This window comes from Musa acuminata, chromosome BXJ2-5, assembly GCF_036884655.1.
Source record: "Musa acuminata AAA Group cultivar baxijiao chromosome BXJ2-5, Cavendish_Baxijiao_AAA, whole genome shotgun sequence".
In the NCBI taxonomy this organism is placed as follows: Eukaryota; Viridiplantae; Streptophyta; class Magnoliopsida; order Zingiberales; family Musaceae; genus Musa; species Musa acuminata.
This window is the reverse complement of record NC_088342.1, coordinates 46,643,851-46,663,868: the sequence shown is the minus strand read 5'-3', so window position 1 is coordinate 46,663,868 and position 20,018 is coordinate 46,643,851. Positions and strand designations below refer to the sequence as shown.

General features: G+C 40.7%; 4 protein-coding genes across 5 annotated transcripts; all 4 read right to left on the bottom strand.

The window, feature by feature from the left end:
- Positions 1–154: 154 nt before the first annotated feature.
- LOC135613078 (probable glycerol-3-phosphate acyltransferase 3) lies at positions 155–3,071 on the bottom strand. Its single transcript, XM_065110047.1, has 2 exons — positions 1,246–3,071; positions 155–1,149 (listed from the first exon to the last, which is right to left on the bottom strand). The coding sequence occupies exons 1-2, from the start codon at positions 1,852–1,854 to the stop codon at positions 238–240; spliced, it is 1,521 nt and encodes a 506-aa protein (XP_064966119.1). The 5' UTR covers positions 1,855–3,071; the 3' UTR covers positions 155–237.
- Positions 3,072–3,194: 123 nt separating this feature from the next.
- LOC135613079 (pentatricopeptide repeat-containing protein At5g56310-like) lies at positions 3,195–6,382 on the bottom strand. 2 transcript variants are annotated; one of them, XM_065110048.1, is made up of 2 exons: positions 5,298–6,382; positions 3,195–3,552 (listed from the first exon to the last, which is right to left on the bottom strand). In XM_065110048.1, exon 1 carries the CDS (start codon positions 6,380–6,382, stop codon positions 5,360–5,362), a length of 1,023 nt encoding a protein of 340 aa, XP_064966120.1. In that variant the 3' UTR covers positions 3,195–3,552; positions 5,298–5,359. The 2 variants fall into 2 exon arrangements, with proteins under 2 accessions (XP_064966120.1, XP_064966121.1); XM_065110049.1 differs by having other exon boundaries at positions 3,195–3,422.
- On the bottom strand, positions 4,922–7,188 carry LOC103986491 (pentatricopeptide repeat-containing protein At3g26630, chloroplastic-like). The gene has a single exon (XM_065110050.1). The coding sequence runs from the start codon at positions 7,186–7,188 to the stop codon at positions 6,385–6,387; it is 804 nt and encodes a 267-aa protein (XP_064966122.1). The 3' UTR covers positions 4,922–6,384.
- A 493-nt stretch (positions 7,189–7,681) lies between these two features.
- Positions 7,682–19,499, bottom strand: LOC135613077 (uncharacterized). The gene is made up of 13 exons (XM_065110046.1): positions 18,821–19,499; positions 16,565–16,982; positions 15,753–16,404; positions 15,422–15,462; positions 14,262–14,330; positions 13,242–13,342; positions 11,123–11,201; positions 9,616–9,714; positions 9,462–9,530; positions 9,307–9,356; positions 9,120–9,201; positions 8,458–8,552; positions 7,682–8,355 (listed from the first exon to the last, which is right to left on the bottom strand). The coding sequence occupies exons 1-13, from the start codon at positions 19,213–19,215 to the stop codon at positions 8,202–8,204; spliced, it is 2,304 nt and encodes a 767-aa protein (XP_064966118.1). The 5' UTR covers positions 19,216–19,499; the 3' UTR covers positions 7,682–8,201.
- Between the last annotated feature and the right edge of the window lie 519 nt (positions 19,500–20,018).

Below are 20,018 nucleotides of genomic sequence, written 5' to 3'. Positions count from 1 at the left end.
TCGTGGGCCCAAGAGGAGAGCAGCCGATCAAGTACACTATTCGGACTTGGGCCGACCGAGCCTCGAGCCCAACGTAATTCATCACTGACGTGGCCGGCTGGCTGACGCAGCGACACGCTTGTCTTACTGATGGTTTCTGACACGACCATAGAAATAACCATGACAAACTCACCCTTTTCACCTCAAACCATAGGAAAATAACCATTAATATCTTAAGGAGAGAGGGAGACAAGTCTCTCATCGTCTCTCCATTCTCACGTCACCTTCCCGTGTTCTCTCTCTCTCTCTCTCTATGGTCCCTTCGTTGCCTGCAAGCAGCACGTACTTATGTTTTCTGGTCAAGCTGGTGCACTGAAACCCCAAGCGCCTACCGATCTCCGCTTGCAAATGGTTGGCCATCTCGTAGCTACTGCACTCCTTTCCACCAATGGCACCGGTGGCCACCGTCGCCATGAACTCCGCCTCGTAGCACGGGAACGGGTTCATGAGGAAGTACAAGGGATCCAAGAACTTGAGCTTGCCGGTGCTCGTGCCGTAGAACATGCTCGCCCACGACTCCAACGCCACCGGCACGACCTCCCGGCTGATCTCCGCGACGAGCGGGCTGAAGCGGAGCAGATACGGCTCGCGGCAGGTCGTCCCCTCGGGGCACACCATGAGGTCCCCTTCCTGCACCAGCTTCTTCATCCTCGCAGCGTCCTCCTCCCTGTTCCTCGTCAGCCTGACGGTCCTTATCGGGGAGAACCACTCGCTGATGGGGCTGACACTGTAGGTGGTGGCCGTGACGTGGCGGCGGAGCGCCGCAGAGATGTAGAGGGCATCGAGGAGGGTGCGGTGGTTGCAGATGTAGAGCTGGCTGCCGTCGCCTCGCCTCTCCTCCTTGTCGGAGGAGGTGATCAGCCTGGAGTGCATGCCCAGGGAGGCGAGTAGCGGGATGGAGAGGGCGTAGGGGAGGAAGAGGAAGACGAGGGCTCGGGCAAAGGCGAGGGCGAAGCCGAGGGGTAACCACAGGAACATGCAGAGGGTGGAGATGCCGTCCGGCCTAAACGCTATCCTGCCATCATGGAAGACCAAGGGCTTGGGGTACTGTGATCTTGGCAGGGGATGGCGGCCTCTTCTCTTCTCAGCTTCTCCCACCAAGCATACTTCCTGTACGAAGAAGAACCATATGCACGTAATGGATTCATACACCTCATAATTAATATGCACACATACTTCATATCGAGTGGATATGTGATGACTGACCTTACAATGGGTAAAGAGCCGATGGTGAGCAAAATCGACATGGCCAAACCCAATAACTCCGTCCTCCATCAACCCAGTGTAGTATCCACCGAACACCTTCAGTTCCCTTCCCAACACCACCTCCACATCCAAATACTCCTTCAGGAAGCCTTCCACCATGACGGTTGGCATGGAGCTGACACAGACCCTCCTCCCTCCTCTCCGCAGCACCTCGAAGCCTTCCAACCCAACCTGCTCCAGGAAGAACTTAGGCAGCATAGCTCTCCCCACCCTGAAGTCCTCCTTCCGCAGTCCAAAGAAGCAGACCATCACCATGATCCGTATCCCCACCTCATGGCTCAGGCAAGAGATGAGAGGGTGCAGAAGCAGGAGCAGTAGACCTCTTAGGAACCCTCCTGCCTCCAATGCCACGAGCATGAAGTAGGGGAAGGTGGAGGAAGTCCTAAGAAGCGCTCCCTCCACATCACAAACTACGGTTTGGCTGGGGAGGCTCTCTAGAGAAGGGTACCTCTGCGATCTCCCATGGTTTGTGTGACAGGTACTTGGCCTCCTTGGCAGAAGGAACCTACACAAAAGGAGGAAGGATTTGAAGAAGTCCTTCAACCTCATACTCTTTACACTAAATGGGTACGATGGTTTGGATATATATATAGATATAGAGTTTTGATTCGTCTTGCTCCAAGGTTTCAGCCCACCCTTAACCTGTTTGATCTTTGGTCACAGCCATGGAAGCTCGAGGGGCAGCAGAAACACATGTGTTGGCCCCATGGCCGCCACACATTTGGTTGGATGAAGCGACTCCGATGAGCGGTGCCCATTGGTTCGGCGACGCCTGCAAGACACACATCCAAGCCTCGTAAGCAAGCACGTGCGGCAGTCATCAAGTCTATTCCAGCACATGCTTTGAGTACGTGTGGAACCATTAATTCATGTACTTCGAACAGATCCAAAGATCGAAAAGGTTACGATAACCTAACCCACAGCCGATGTCGATCGAAGGTGACGACGAGGCATCACGCTCCATCTTATGCCGCACATCTTAATTAAAGCCGGAGCAGCAAGCGACCGGTGACAGAAGAACTGTTGAGATCTGTCCATTACGAGTCTCATCAATGGCTTCCGACTAATACATCAAGTTCCGTGTAAACGACGCCAAGATTTGGCTACGACTAATCTCCACACACTGTGCGTTCATGTGTTGCAGGTGGTTTCAATCACTGAAATGTACCCTTACAGATGCACACAAACTTCATTCATGTCGTTTGTCTTCTTCCATCACTTGTATCTTTTTCTTCCATTCATTGCGTGCTGACTCTTATTGTCTTATAATCTCTAACTATACCAACACTATAAAGAAGTACACTCCATAGAGAGCTCTAGTACTCGAGTTCTTGGTGTAACTGGCAAGTTTCCATTTCCAAGAAGCTATGTTCTACTGGGCTCAATCAAAGCTACCTGTATTGCTGTAGAAGAACAGAGGACATATAGGTTGGGCCTTGGCATCAGATATGAAACTTTCCTACCTTGCAGCTTCATGTTAATTTTCCTAGAATTTGGCTCTACAGTTTCAGATCAATGATCAAGTGTTTTTGGGGACACAACTCTCATAATATATTGAAGCAGGCTACAACATGTAATCCAGCTAGCAGAGATGTTGGATGTCATCTCTTGAATCTTGACTTGTATAACAATGGAAGGACTATGTATACAAAATCTGATCCCTTCTATCCCAAAACAAAATTTTCTTCTGACTCTGATTTTTCTTCTAATTGCAAGTGGAAAGCTACAGATGGACTTTGGGCTAGTCTGAAGACTACAACCACCTACCATCTACCATATTAAAATCAACGGCAAAGAACATCAAAACTTCTCGGTATTTAATTAGCAGGAAAAAGACATTAAAATTGAAGCCATATAGTCCATGAAGACATCAAGTACACAGCTGTCAGTCACATTTCAAGGGCTGCAATGTCATGTTCACTATCAAGTGTAAACATAATAAATTAGCATTAAGTCTCCTACTGTACAAATCACAATAGATGAACATAAAACCATTTCTCTACCTCCTCAGAAGCTTTTCTCTTGTGAAAGGTTGGCTGGAACAGGTCAGACTGTGGTGTTTTAGGTCAAATATATATGCTTGTGAAAGAGTGGTCGGCTTTCTGAACTTGAAGGAGCTAGTGGAAGACCAAAGAAAGAAGAAAGTAAGCAATAATGTTGTAGAAATTAAGCTGATGTAGACATGCTGAGATCAATTCAATGGAGAACTTTGATGTGGAACTGGCATCTGAAGGTTGAAGATTTCAGCTATCAAGTTTGTACAGAAATGTTAGTCCACATGGGTTGATACAGAAGGATTATCTACATTGGCAACAAATGAATGTGTATCACATGCATTAGTCCCTAATATATGTATTCATGGCACTGCAAGCATGCAGTCAATGTCATGGCAATCCCCATTAAAATGGCTGCAGGAAATTTTCAAAAATGGAAGTCAATCAGTTGCAGTTGTTGAAAAATAAGGAGCTAACATTGACTGGGGCAAGCACAAAGCACAACCCACACCTACATGTATAATTCATTTTGGGGCATTTGGTTGCCTGCAGCAACAACAAATGACAAATAGCACTTCATATAATTGTTTATATATATATATATATATATATATATATTGCTAATCACAATTTTATTTAAGATAGAAAGGATACATAAATCCAATTTTAACTTACAAGCTAATCCACAAGTGCAATATGCAGCCTTTTATAGTGCAAATTCACTTGCAACATAAAAAAAGGTCTAGTTGCATTTACATATACTATAGGTGGCTTAGTTATATGCAAATTAAATTATTTGTTGTAAAATGACATACAGACAGTCCACCTATGAATTACCAAATGCTTTGCTGTCGATCAATATCTTTCCTTTGTGATTGTGATGACCCTTACTATATACCTACATAAAATCACTGTTGCGCAAAGAAGAATTTGATTATTTCTTTCACCTATAACTTCTTAGGCTTGCCTAAGTGTTCATGATCATCTACATTCTAAAAATTGTTCTTGAAACCTTTTCATGTGTTGAGTATATGGTCTTTTGTATTAGGATTAATCTAGTTAACTATGAGCCATCAATGTGGCTATGGGATTGAGGTTGAAGTGTTGAAAGATACAAGGTACCTGCAATGGAGTCATAATCATGTTGAAAGCAATGCTTATCTCACCATCTTTTTCTAGTCTTTTTTAAGTGTCATCAAATCATAATATAAAGCATCATCTAAAAATCACAGACAACCTTCTTTGTGCCAGAAAACGAGTGTCTATTGTACTTGATTACTTGTAAACTGACGCAACAGATTTTGTTGATACACATGGCTCAGTTTAACTGTGTTCAACACACATGATTTCCTCGCATTACACAACCGAAAGCTAATTTTATACAAACCTACTAGTAATTGTGCATTAAGACAAAATTTTACATTTACTAATTTATGATTTTTTTTCTTCTAAATTTGCAATGCTTGATTCATGTGTGTTTTTACCTTAGTCCACATTTACACTACTATAAAGCTGAGTCTTGTGATAAGGTAAGTTGGTTCTTTTGTGACATAGGTCGAACTACAAAATTAGTTTCTCTACTTTTTTAGAACATGAATTTAATATATTTTTCTTGAAGGAGGATGTGTATGAAATGAAAAAAAAAATACTGTCATTTAAAAGGTTTTTACAATATATGTTTTGATTGAACATTTTCCTTTGTACTCTTTTCCAATATTCACTTACTCAAGACATAAGACATGTTCATTTACCAAAATGTTGTAGACAAAACAGTCTAGGAAACACACTTGCATGTTATACTCGTTTGATGAAAATAAACGAGGAAACAATGATCCTATTAAAAAAATGTTGTGGATTTTATATAATTAATAACGAAGAAATAATATCTGTAGGATGTGTGTGGACTTAATCTGTCCAGGAAACAAACTTGTCTGTCGCAATGATTTCTGTCATAAGATCCAGAAATGAGCTTAAAGGCAGTATGGTAATGATGCGTACCTGTAGGTTCTTGACAATTCCAAGTGGCAATCAGCCTGAAAGCAATTAATTGCCACAACTTATCACTGTGATGACCCAGGTTTTGCTCGTCTTCTTCCTTGGTGCCAAACTGAGCTGATCTCTTCTGACATGTCATATATTTCTGTTGCATTCTCCAACGTAGAATTTGTGAACAATCCCATGAACACCCCAATGGAGCTGCAACCTAAAATCTTCTTGAGACCCCTTAACTTAAGCATTCGTGTCTTTCTAGCATCATCCTGTCTCCCTCTAGCAGCATAGATGTTCGACAACAGCACATAAACACCACCATCATCAGGCCTAAGCTCAACAAGGCGATCGACGCGTATTCCCCTAGCTTGGCATTCCCGTGGATCAAGCATGCACTGAGCAGACTCCCCCACAGCACAGCGTTGTCTCTTCTGACAAGGTGATGACCCAGGTTTTGCTCGTCTTCTTCCTTGGTGCCAAACTGAGCTGATCTCTACCGACATGTCATATATTTCTGTTGCATTCTCCAATGTAGAATTCATGAACAATCCCATGAACATCCCAGTGGAGCTGCAACCTAAAATCTTCTTGAGACCCCTTAACTTCATAAGCATTCGTGTCTTTCTAGCATCATCCCACCTCCCTCTAGCAGCATAGATGTTCAACAACAGCACAAAGACACCACCATCATCGGGCCTATGCTCAACAAGGCGATCAACCACGTATTCCCCTAGCTTGGCATTCCCGTGGATCAAACATGCACTGAGCAGACTCCCCCACAGCACAGCATTGTCATTCGCCATGGACTGCACCAGAAAAACAGCCTCCTCCAAGAATCCAGCTCGCCCCAGAACATCAACCATACAACCATAGTGCTCGATTTGTGGCTTGAGCCCATAAACCGCCCTCATTGAATCAAAGCACTGCCTTGCTTGCTCCACCAGACCACCATGGCTGCAAGCGCACAGGACACCAATGAAAGTGACCTCATTAGGCTTCACGGCGTCCCTCTCCATCTGGCCAAATAGCTCCAAGGCCTCCGCTCCATGTCCATTTATCGCTAGCCCTCCTATCATCACTAGCCCTCCTATCATCGCTAGCACTCCATATTCTGGTTGGGCATCTTGTCGAAGAGCTCCCTGGCAGCGTCCGTATCACCTGACTTCATGTACCCATTAATCATCGCATTCCATGTAATTATTCCCCTTACGGGCATTTCATCAAATAGGCATCTTGCACGATCCGGAAGACCGCAGCTCACGTAACCCGAGAGCATACAAGTCCACGAGGCGACATCCCGCTCCTGGCTCAAATCAAACACCCGGCGCCCCAGGTCGTCCCTTGGGCACGCGCAGTACATGTAGATCAATCCATTGGTCGAGAAGCTGTCACGGTCGACCGCCCACTTGATCATGAGGCCATGCAGCAGCTCGCCGGCCTCGCGCGCGGCGACGCGGGCGCAGGCCTTGAGGAGGGAAGGGAAGTTGCGGGCGCTCGGCCTAGCGCCGGAGGAGAGCATGCGGCGAAAGAGAGCGAGGGACGAGGCGGGGGAAGGGGAGTCGGCCAAGCCACCAAGGATGCAGTTCCAGGCAAAGGTGGTCGGGTGGGGGATTTCAGATAACAGCTTGCGGGCGTAATGAGTGCCGCCGAGCGGGAAGGTACGCGAGACACGAAGGAGCTCGGCGGCGGCGAAGGGATCGTCGAAGAGGCGGTTGCGGAGAATCTGGGCGTGGATTTGGAGGAAATGGGGCACGGAGGTGCATGACTGCAGGAGGGAGAGGCAGAGTGGGCGTGTTGGCGGCGCAGGCAGCAGGCAAGTTAAGGTGATGGGCATGCAACTGCAATGTAGTAGTAGTTCCAATGACGGTGGGAAGCTACGGCGGCTAAATCTTGTGTTCATTGTATTCACTTCATGCCTTCGGGCTGTCCTAATAGACCAAATGGCATACAAATAGTGAGATACTAATAGGCTTTAATATCTTTATCCTTATATTTTTAAAAATTATATTAAAATTTCTATACTTATAAAAACATAATATATAATCTTATTTCTCTTCACGTCATCGATTCTGCTAATAAAAATATCATAAAATTTATCACTAAAGCACGTGCGATATTTTCATCGGTAAAATTATCGTGAGAAAAAATAAATTTAAATATTCCACTTCTATAAATATACAGATCTCAATATAACTTTAAAAAATATAAAAATTAAGATAATAAATATAACTAATTACAAAGGGTAATATAAAATTAATCGTCAGATTCCACAACTCTCATTTTTTTCAACTCACATACATCGACCCTCTTGATATTAGCAATCTAAAACTCAAAAAGTTCATTCAAATCCAAACTTGGAGCTCAATCCGGGAATACTGCTGCAATCAAAGATATACAATAGCACAAAGAGATGCATTCTGTATCATGTACAATACAACCAGTGGTTCCATTTTGTTGTGCAAAGAACATAGCAATTACACAGTGGAGTTGCCTCTTGATAGTACAACATTTTGAAAAGGTTCATGGCAGTGTTTTTTCTCTCTGTAAAGCTGAAACATGGTGCTAGCAGCAGTTGCAGACAAGGTAAACACTCCCCCCACAGACCTTCTAGCCCAAGGCTCTCAACTCATTAGATATACTGTCATTTAGGTTTACTGCCTCGACGCCTTGAAACGTTTCCTGATCTTATGGCCGAATTCATGCAAGCCTTACTGACGCAATCTTCTTTTATGCAGAAGAATCTGAAATCACGGACACCGTGCAGGGCTTGATCCGAACATCATGCAGCTAGCTACATTCTTGCTGAAGGACCTGAAGCCGATTGCTAATCCCTCGACCAAACAGAATGTGCTCCTAAAGCGACAAAAGCTTCATTCCCCATTTGAGGTTGGTTCAAAAATAATGGCACATAATCTAGTCAGGCTCATTCCTATCCTGAAAGCTAGCTTTTGCAGTAGTCTGTGTGGTTTCACCGACACGCTGCATATGAGACTGGACGGCGTGTTGTCTCTGCAAATCTTTAAATCTTTCTATAAGTTCTTGGAATGTTGGTCGACATTTTGGTTCACTGTACAAGACAAAAAACAAAAAAAAGAGAAAACGTCATGAGGGATGATTAAGGAAAGTATGGCAGTAATCATATTAAGATATAAATGGACAAGGAAAAAACCTATGCCAACAACTTTCGATTATGGATACCCATTGTGGGTTCAAATCTTTTGGGAGATCCAACCTCTGATTCATGAATCCCACAGCTGCGATGACCTGGGTACAAAACATATTGAGGTATTTCTGAAAGGCAGTAGTAACTCAACGCAGGACTAAAGGATAAACTTGTTAAAAACAGCAAAATTGTCAACCGATGTCATTTTCCGAGACAAAGTAGGTGAATGAGCCTTTTGATGCCATGATGTGAATGATAGGAACAACTATTAGTAAAGTTGGTAGATGCGACAGGAGAAGTTCGACAACACAACACAATTTGTGAGACCAAGATTAATATTTTATCCATGCTACATTCCCAGTTTTCCACTATCAACCAGGAATATTTATTTGAATGTCACCATAACCCTGACTTTCATAAGAATAATTATTTACAATAAGAAAATGATGAAACTAATATAACGTCAAATTAATTTTGCTGGCAAAGTGGCTCAGAGATAATGGAGATATATCTCATCAAACATTTAGAGAGGCCGATAAACCATCTTGATACAGATCCACTAGAAACCATGATCATACACCACTTTCAAATATACAAAACCTAAAGCATTATCGAGAATCAACAAATGAAAACCACTATAATGTATACTTCTACAAAGTGGTAATTACCTGCATTGAATTGAAATTATCCCAAGGGATTTTCTCAGTGACAAGTTCCCACAGTATCACCCCATAGCTATACACATCTGACCTATTTTTCCATAGACCAAGAAGAAGTGCTTTTATTTCTTTAAAGAATCAAATAAAATACCAATGTAAATTATGTGGTAAAATAAAATTAGCATCTGAAACATACTTCTCATCTGATCGTTCATTTCGAAGAACTTCGGGAGCCATCCATTGCGGCTAAAAACCAGGAAACACAACATTCTCAGCATCATGAATAATCAAAATCTCAGAAGACACCATTAACCACTATGGGTTAACAAGAGAATATCAGGGTATTAGTACCGTTCCCTTCCCAGATTTGGTGGTCAAATAAGTTTCGTGCTTCAAACGTGAAAGGCCAAAATCTCCAACCTGTTTTCCATAAATAAATTAGTGAAGGATAAATTGTTTCTGTTCAGGTGACGTATGAAACTGATATTTAGAAATAGAGTGTCACCTTGACGGTCCAATTCCTATCAACCAACAAATTTGATGACTTCAAATCACGATGGATGATAGGAGGGCTACAATGATGTAGATAATTCATCCCCCTTGCCTGTCAGAAAGTGAGAACTGTTGCAATCAACTAAGCTCATCTGAAACAATTACGACATGAAAATTTTCTACAAGAGTTTTTAAATATTTTTCTAATAGACAGAAAACTTAATTTAGGGAATCTAGTAAAAAAATATAGAAAAGGAACATGTGAGGGAGGTTTTGAATCTACAAACCAATGCAACTCTTCAACTCTATTTCAACGTTTCCTGGTGACAAATAATGGTGGTTATGCATTTGAAAATTGATGCACCTCTTTAACTCTGCTAGGGCAATCCCTTTTACTAAATTTTGGTTAAAAAGTGATATATAATTGACAGTAACAAGGGCTAAGAAGAAGTCTGGTAATTTAATATCTGCCTGTTTGGTTAGAACAATTTTCTTCTAATCCTCCATCATGATAAAAGAGATTTACAGAACCTCCAGCTTGAAATACTTTGGTAGAAACAAAAGGGCTCATCTCAAAACAGTAATGAGGGATGATGAATGACTTCAACAATTCAATTTTGACATTATATTGTCTAAAATACCAGACCAGAATGATGTTAATATAAACCAATAGGACAGCCCATGTTACACCAAGAATAAAAAATATGCTAATGACACTTGATACAGGATGTTGCTAAAGAAAATTAACGTTGCCTCTTTCATTGACAAGCCTCAACAGTATTAATGATAGTTCACATCTACAAGTAAAACAAAAAACAAAAAGGAGTATGTATGTTGTGTAAATTTGCTTATGTGCTGCAGCAAGCTGAGATCCTCTTTTTCTACTCTATAGCTATATTGAGCCACACAGATCCACAAAACATTGTCTCTTGCCTTAAATAGACACTTAGAAACACCAATTGTTAAGACTCGTTCTTGACCACCAACTCCTCCTCTGTGAGGGCTATTGCTGCAACCCAATAACCAACTTATGAGATCAACAACACCTTCTCCAGCTCATTAGCAAAACACCACCCAACTGACACCAATCGATATTCCAGCAACATTTGGCTCCTTTTGGTACATCCTATTCACCACAATCCACCTTCAGTCTACAGGGTCCTCCAAAACATTTGGCCTAAATTACTTAACTCCTACACTATCTTGAGACATCCAACTCAAGGTGATTTACCTTCACCAAATTCTTTCTCTCATCTTAATCTATTTTTCGGAACAAATGAAAATAGTTATACGGATTTGAATGATCCATTGCTAACTCTATCTGTGTGTTGCCTATATGGTACCTTCCTATAATTTGATTCATGTAGAATCAACATTCCACCCTTTTAATGTTCATATGAATGTGTATAGTAAAGCATAATGGCTGCAATATCTTGTGAGGTTTTATGTGGATACAATTAGATTTACATGGAGATAGAAATACTAAACCTGTATATTTTGGATTGAGGAACTATACTTACAATATCTAGAGCCATGTGAACTCGCCTTCTCCAGTCTAACTTTGTTGTGTTTCTTTGCAGCAAACGGAACAGACTTCCACTGCAATTGAGATAGGATGAAAATGTAAAACTAGTTATTGAACTAAGAAAATTAAATACTGATTAATATGTTTCTTTCAAAATTATATATCTCTCCTTCTAAAGTAAATGGATATCTCAAAAGACCCAAAAAACCTATCTAAAAAATAGGACTACATAAGTCGAAGGATTTTTACAATATATACTAAACATTTCCCTATATGTAGTTATTAGTTAAATTGATGACATCCTAGTCATCAATCTAAGTGCAATTTAAACAAAACAATTGGTAGATAATTTACTACTATCACCTAAAGTATGCATTATAAGGTGTGTTTCACTTCAATCTTCCACTGATAGAAAAAAAAAAAAAAAATCCTTTTTCACTCTTAGTACATCCCAAAAGAAGTGCAGTGCGAGATGAGATGTAACTGCCATCTACATAACCATAAACCAATGCATAGTTCAGGGAAAGGAAAAGGAACTAGAAATACATCAGCTGCGTCGTTATTACTTACAATAAAATATTTAAATATTAACTTTTCGGGATGTCTCCATGATCGACACAAGCCATTGCCAGTCAAAATAGGTCAAAAAATTGGCCTAGCCATGCCATAAAAACCATATACCAGCTGAAACTTCAATCTTTGTAACTACAATCACACAAGAAAACAAGTGGAACAAAAGACTGTGTCATTGTGCCATGGTGATGTTTCTCCCTTGCTACCTAGATGTCCAGGGTTCAAATCACAGAAATAGTACATCTGCTTACAAGACTAAGGCTGTGTACACTAACCCTCCGCAAACTTTGTATTGACACAAACCTTGTGCTAGGGCACTCTTCTTATAAACCGTTTCTTAAAAGGATAATTAGAAAAAAGAACTCATTGTGAATCCTAAATGAGAGTTAAGTTGTTGTCCCACATGCATTTAAGATGAAATTTCAGTGAAAGTCAGCTAGAAGATCATCACATAATGTGACAACCGACATGTGGGGTGATTTTGCTGTGGATTGACAGACTTCAAGTGGTGCAGAAGTATCCTTGCCAAATACATGGCATTAACAAATGAATATTATTTGGACCTTTAAATGCCAAAATATCTGTCTTGTTTTGACTGGGCACTTCACAACCTAAATTGTTCTTGTTTACATTCTAGGTTTGACTAAATTCTCAGGATTAATCGGAGAATTTCTCGAATATTCACTAACTTGCTAATTAAATTTCTACTTAAGGTTATTCACATTCCTAATTATAAGGGAAATAATCTATAATGCCCTCATCAGTCTTCCTTCGGAATGAGATGTTCAGTGTTATATGAGCACAAAGGTCGATGTCCTGCCACTAATAACTTAAAACACATGGTTAAAAGTTTGTCATCCAAATTACTAGGTTAGTGGGTCTAATGAGATTAGTTGTGGCAATTGGTACCAGAGGAACATTTACAGGTCTCTCTTGTAGGCCAACATTTCTTAATATATGGATTCCTCAAGTTAGATCCCAAGATTGTATGCACTGATTCGTTCCAAATCGATGCTGGTTCCAATAAATATAAAAGGCTTGATGGTCCTACCATTGGAAACTTGGACCTGAGTATTCTGGTCTACATGACCAAGACTTGTCCTGTCCAAGTTATACGTGTGGTCTATTAAGCAAAGTAAAGTTAAAATCTTGTCTAGTCGCCATTTGTTTCTGTGAGTAGCAAACCTAGAAGATTGTTGTTCCTTTTTTTTTCCAGGAAAAATGAAAACTATATTAGCTTTTCAAAAATAAAGACCTATTAAGGTCATCACAAAAAGTGGACGTAAGATCTGCAGGAAACTGCTCCTTCCAAAACATGTCAATTTTCATATTCCATGCTTGAACAGCAACCCAATTGACTACTTGATTGCATTCTCTAAAGCAGTGAATGCAAGAAGATTATTGTTATTAATAAGCCACAATACCTTGCTAACTTTCAGACCACATCAACATGTTTAAGAAAATAGAAAAGCCAATATCCAGATGAAAATGATGCTTATATTGTTTTAATCTAACTTTACAAAAAAAAATCAAGAACCAACCGTGGAAGAAATTCTGTCACAATGCAAAGACGATGAGGAGAAGTAACTGCACCCATAAAAAGTAGTATATTTGGATGCCGTAGCCTCTTCATCAGTAGCACCTTGTCGATAAAGCAATGTTTAGATAGTATGCAATGTGAAACATTCAATTACAAATTCATAGAAAAGCATGCCAATGAAATTGATGATACAATCTGGAAAAGGGAGACCCGTTCCCCTTACGTCAATGAAAAACATATATAAATTGTAAGCTATCAATTTAGAGAAACAAATATATCAAACCCTCTAGTGTTCTAAATTCACAAAGAGCAATGCATGCAGAGATTTTATTGAAACCTAAAAAAAGTATAAAAAGTATATAGAAGCCAATATTCAAAGGCAGGCTAAAGCATAAGCTCCGAGAGCTTATGCTTGGTAATCTATGCATTACATTTGCAAATTTAACTAAGCATTCACAAGTATAATCTGATTGGTAATCTATAGCAAATTTAACTAAGCTAGTATTGCACTGCATTTGCATATCTCTGAGGGATTTCAACGGCACACTTTAGTTTCAGAATCTGTGATGCAAAGATAGCTTGCCAAAAGACATATGAGGTTGGCAAGCATGATAATTTGGCAAAAGATCCTAGAATGTTGGTAGGTTAAATAAGCCCATGAATTTCTGAAAGTCAACAAAGCTATTAAATATATTGCAGGAGATTATAGAGGGAATTTAGATTATCTTTACAACTGGGGCAAGAGGGAAACCACTTAGATCTATTGGAATAGATAAGCTGTAAAACTAAATAAGAAAATCATAAATCATTGGTAAAGTATCTTCCCAGCACACACTTATTTTCAAATTTTGTTAGCTATCACCCAGTTAAATTGGTGATGCAATCATGAAAGGGGACCAAGAAGGAGATGGAACCTCCAAACAAGGTGAAGAAGGGAAGTAAAACCTAGGATACAAACATATTTGAGTACATAAGAGAACAATCTTACAAGATACATATAAAAAGTTAGTATAATCACTACCTCTTGTCTAAATGAAAGTATAATGTCATCAGAATATTCCTGCTTTGAGAATACTTTAATGGCCACATCCTGCAAGAAAATAATAAATATTTTTAACTCCATAACAAGACGCACATGGCAGTTTGAACATCAAATCTATCCATGACAAGTCCACGTAATCATTTAGTGAAATATCTATTGTAAGAAACCGAAAGGTCTATCTTTAAGATTAGACAAGACAGTAGTCATGATAACTTAACCTGTACTTTTCAATGTCTCCTTATTAGGGAGAGGAGAATAATATATAACATGCAAGAGGCCCCTAAGTCAATTACTAAGTGATCTTTCATCTCTGTGAAATTTGCTGGTCGCTATTGATCCCTTCTAAATTATAAGGATATACATGCACATACGTTGCTGATTCAACTATTGTTGAAATATGATGCTGCAACATCATCCAACCATTTGCCAAAAAGAGGAACCATTAGTATCAAGCATAGGGAACACATCAACGTCCAAAGACTCATTCTTTGGGCAGCTTAACGGGGGGGGGGGGGGGGGGGCAACCAGTGAAGACCTGTGGACATGGAATACAGAAATATAATGTATATAATCGAATATACGTGCTAGTTCACCTTATATCGACAGTAAATTAGCACTTCCATTGCAAGCTCTATTGCATCTAGCACTAAAACCTCCAACGGGGTTCCTAACTAAAACTTTAACAGACAGGCATTTAATCTTTTAGCAATTGGTGGCATTTGATATATCCTCTTTTACCACTTTTTTGGGCCAGTATACATAACTGGCTAACTTGAGGGATCCTCGGATTAGTATTTCAAAATATGCCATTCAGTGACCGCTAGAAAATTCAAGATGAATGAATTCTCTTTCACATATCTAGTACGAGTCAACCCCGTTGGAGCTAGATTAATGGTGACTTTAGCTGGTGACAATTTCATGGAACATGCTTAACGAGCCATTCTTGAGAATAAAATCATAAACAAGACTGAACTACAGCAAAGGCCATAAATATCAACATGGTTGAAAATAGAAATACAACGAGAAGCTAAAACCAGAGAACAAGCATACAGCTAATCAGAGAATAATCATCGAAAAGCAACCGATGTGGCAAACTCCTTTCTCTGTTACACTATATGAAAAGCACAGGAGAAACTCACCGAGCCATACCATAGAGCATGATATACAGTTCCACAAGAACCTGCGGAAGCAGAAGACAATCACAGTAAGAGACAAGCGAACAGAATTGATGACAGCAGTATCCTCTAACTATTTAGTGTTATAGAATTGATCATCCAGGAAACAACAATTAGGCAGTGGGTCCCTGAATAATGTTAATCATGGATGGTGTTAGAGAAGTTGCTTGGTGGTGGACATCCACGTACAAATGCACATGCAAAAAAATCTGATTATTGCATTAAGACATCTGACATTATTGGAAGGAATTCTGAAGCAAATACTATCATGTTATTGCGAGAAGAAGATGATTACCTTGACCTATTTGTTCTCCAATCGTAAGGTCTTCCCATAAGATCTCATAATCTAAGCAATCAGTATCCACATCTACTTTGTGAACAGCACTGCTGCCAGTGCTTCCACAGCTGCTAACGCTGCTAGTGCTATTGACATTAAGAGATGACCAGGAGCCTGAAGCTTCATTATTTCCTGTCCGATTGTTTTCAGTTGGTTGATTTTCTGTTTTTGTACCAGACTCAGATACCTTTGGATGACTGTAGTCATTTTCATGATCACCATGCAACCATGGCCAAACAAATCGATTCTTTGCATCATTACCCCCCTGCTCATGTGCTTTCCAGGGCCATAATATCCCCTTACTGGAAAATAATGCCTCTGTCTTGCTTATGATCTTGTGAATGCCTGATTTTCCTTCATCTTCGTCATTATTTACTTTTGTTGCTTTGCCAGGAGACTTTTCCTCCAGCACAGCAGAGGGCTTCCCAAAGGCACAGAGTGGTGCCTCTCCTCTAGGTGTGCTAGCTCCACTGGAAGCACCATCCTCCTTATGGTCTGATGAAATTTCATCGTGATCAGAACACTGGCTATCTCTAGTTCCAATTTCACGTTCGGTATTGTTTTCGCCTGGCTTTATTCGAGAACGGACTTTGTTTGTAACTTTAGTGGCCTGCTTATGTGATTTAAAAATCAGAAAATAGCAAAATAGAAAATAAATGAATAATAGATTGGGGAAAATCCTCTAAACTGAAGAATGCTCATAAACACTTCTATGACATATCAATTTATTGCAATCTTCTGGTTCATCAAATTGCAAACGTTACACTTACAAGGTTGGTAATCTTGGATGCAATTGCAATTTGGAGGGGTTGTTGGGGATCGGAACCACCATTACTTGTAAAACCTTTTCTTATGCGACTTGCAGTGCTGCTGACAGAGGCTTGCGACTTGGTAGGGATTGGGGGAGATGCCAAGTCCTGAAAGGACCTCGAATCACTAGAGACACAAATGATACCCACCAAGCTACCGTCATCATCATAAAAGGGGGTGTTTGTGGTGATAGCCACAAAACATTCTCCTAACTTGTTTTTCATAGGAAGCTTTCCAGTCCAGCTCTCCCCCATGGTTACACGTCGAACTATGTTACTAGCAATGTTGAAATCATGGGCATCAACAAGCAGCTCAATTGCATTCTGACCAAGAGCTTCTGATGCAGTATAACCATAGAGATTTGCCGCTGATCGGTTCCTACAAAATCAAATACGATCATCTAGAAGACTCTTTGTGGATTAACCACAAAAGCTTCCTAATTTATCATATTTATAAGCCAAAAGGATCACACCCTTGTGTGTCCACCAAAATTCAAATACTTGACAGAAACAATAAGACTAACAATAATGTAAGTATCATACTCGTAACTTACAAACACCACCTGGAGAAGACTTATGCAGCACCTTTTATGATAAAGAATGACCAAAACAGGTATAGCCCCAAGGAATATGAAAACAGAAGGAAGAGATTAAATCAAATTAACACACCAGGGCGTGTACCAGTAATCTGACATCACGAAAAAAGCAGAGGAAGTAAGAAAGAACCAATGCAGTATTGCTTACTGATGATACTTCTTTCTACATTGTCTGGATGTCACATATACAAGCAACAATTCTAAATCAATGAAAAAATATCTACAAGACATTTTAGTAGTATTATGAAAATGCAAGACACCAAGGGTTTGTTTTACTTTTGTTATCTACCTAAATGCAATCTTGAGATCAAGTTCCATCTAGATCTTCTTCACAGTTCAGCTATGTGAACTTGCTAGTCAGCAAGTAATTTTGGTTGTCTGGACCCAATGAATTGTTTAAGAACTTACCAAATTTTTAATCACAAACTTCTCTGGTTCCCAGATGCAATGAATTTCTGATTGCTAAAGTGCATGTGAGCTCACATCTTCTACGAACACCAACTGGCTATCTATTAATTCACCTGGAAAGAATCAAGCATTCTGCTCTTAAATGTACTGTTATAACTGCTGCACACATTTCAACAAAATTAACTACATGCCTTTATTTTATGAAATGCAGCTTCACCAGTGCAGATTGCATAAATTCAACAAGGAATGTCAATGAAATAGGTTGTGTCCACGGACTCAACCCATTCAACTGATGTACTGACGCACTAAAGAATGGGCACCTTCGAGTGCTTTTATGCAATACAAAATAAACATATTTAAAGCAGAGGGACTATCGTCAAGTTCTTCAGTTTGGCGGTTTCATGAGAAGAGGCCAGGGTGAGAAAATCGTATTCCCTGAAAACAAGATTCCAGGAGTAGTGTAATTGATTCAAAGACCAGAAATGAATCTTCGGATCAGTCTTTGTTAAGATTGGTTCAGTTGATCGAAATTCAGAGAGAAAATGCAAGTTAAAAAATTAAAGAAAACTAAGAGAAGAAGAAACAGAAAAGGCAAACGTAAAACCTATATCGCTGCTGACGTTTGCTGACCAGTAATTAGGACACAGGCTACCACAATCATTGTACAGAGACAATAAGTTTGATCATGGTAAAGCAAGTGATCTTAAAGAAGATTACTTCGGATGACTTGCCAAACACCCTTAGAAAAAATGGATGCTAATGCTTGATAACTAAGCACAGTATACCATTTGAAGATTGTGCATGGTCCTTCTCACCAGAGCTTTCAGTTTGTCATATCCATTCATTGCTTTTACCATTCCAAAACCAAAACACTTGTGGATCATGAAGACGACCTTATCCAACTATAAGACATGCTTGCAGGGTTCTACTTAAGCATTCACCAAGCATCAAATTCAACATAAGCTCAACCAGAATAAGGCAATGCTCTGAACCATCAAATCACGCCCATTTCCAATGTATCGAACAGCTATCATGCAACTCGGTAAGATATCATGGATCATAAGACACTTAACCGGAGTGATCAACCGCCAGCAACACAAATAATACGAGACCTGATTGACCAAAGGATCCCAAAAGAAAACAGAACCATCTGATAATAAAGAGCAGGAAAAGGTCCTTGAAGAACAGAGAAAAGCAAGCATGAGCAACTGACCAATAAATAATCCTGCCCTCGAGATCGAATATGTGGACCGACTGCCCCATAGATTGCAAAATGTTCAGGGACTGTCGCTCCGAGAGACCGATACCAGCCGCGCGATCGGCAGAGCCGGTGGTTACCCGGCTCTCCCGCTGCAGCCTCGAGGAGTGTCCGAAGGAGCTTGAGCCCCTTCCCCAGGACGACGGAGCCCCATCGAGGCCTCCGCTATTCCTCCTCTGCGGCGGTGGCGCCGTCCTCTGCGGCGACACCGAGTGGGACCGACCGCGGTCCGATCGACGCGCGCCGCCCTCATCCGCGGGCATCAGCCTCGACATCTCCAGCTTCAGGCGGGCTTGCCCCACCTCCAGCTCCTGGATCTTCTTCAGCAGCTCTTCTGCTGGGGTTTCCATGCCCCCTCCCCCAAAGGCGGCTCCTTTTCGCTTCGCAAGGGGAAAATAACCAGCAACGGTGGCAGCGATGGGAAGAGGAGGAGGCGGAGAGGGTTCGTCAGCTGCCTCTTGAATCCTCGAGCGGTGGAGAGTGGGTACTCTGCCTCAAAGATGGCTCCTTTTTTGGATCAAAGATGCCTCCTTTTTCTCTCTGTTTGGCCCCCTTTGCCTCTGCTTTCTCCCTGTGATCTCTATCCCCTTGTGGGCCTCTCGCTGCCTTTCTTTAACCAAAACTCTTCCTATATCCTATGAGTTTGCCGCTGTTGCGAGTGGGTGAGTAGCTCCAAAGCCACAATTTTTCCCCTCGAAAGAACCCCCAAAAAACCAAAAGCTTTTACATTTGCATGTTTGACTCTCCTCCTCACTCCAAATTACCAGCCTCGTCGACCCCTTTCTCTGCTTCTTCATCTGCTTGTGCCGCCTTTGGAATTCACTGTGCAGAAAAAGTCGTGACATGCTACCTCAAAAACACACAAAAGAAATCAGTGGTTGGCCATCAAATTGCAAGTTGAGGTTTTGGAAAATGGGAAGTTTCATGTCAAGGGCCAGACAAGACTGTGATGTAATTGATGTTACACTCAATACACAGTTCCGAGTTGGGGAAGTCATTCCTTATTTAAAGAGAAAACAAAGCATGTTGTGAGATGAACAAAATTGTTTATTAAAATGCATTATCACGAAAAATAAACATTTTCCAAACGGAAAATGAGCAAATATAAAATATAAAATATATTATTTTTAAATTTATTATATGATATATATAT

Excerpts from the sequence above, each read along its gene's own strand:
- LOC103986491 (XM_065110050.1), bottom strand. The coding sequence starts at position 7,188 with ATGAACACAAGATTTAGCCGCCGTAGCTTCCCACCGTCATTGGAACTA.
- LOC135613079 (XM_065110048.1), bottom strand. The coding sequence starts at position 6,382 with ATGATAGGAGGGCTAGTGATGATAGGAGGGCTAGCGATAAATGGACAT.
- LOC135613078 (XM_065110047.1), bottom strand. The coding sequence starts at position 1,854 with ATGAGGTTGAAGGACTTCTTCAAATCCTTCCTCCTTTTGTGTAGGTTC. Across the intron at positions 1,150-1,245 it reads GGCTCTTTACCCATTGTAAG|GAAGTATGCTTGGTGGGAGA; the intron begins GTCAGTCATCAC and ends TTCTTCGTACAG.
- LOC135613077 (XM_065110046.1), bottom strand. The coding sequence starts at position 19,215 with ATGGAAACCCCAGCAGAAGAGCTGCTGAAGAAGATCCAGGAGCTGGAG. Across the intron at positions 15,463-15,752 it reads TGGAGAACAAATAGGTCAAG|GTTCTTGTGGAACTGTATAT; the intron begins GTAATCATCTTC and ends CTGCTTCCGCAG. Across the intron at positions 9,202-9,306 it reads AATGAACGATCAGATGAGAA|GTCAGATGTGTATAGCTATG; the intron begins GTATGTTTCAGA and ends ATGGAAAAATAG.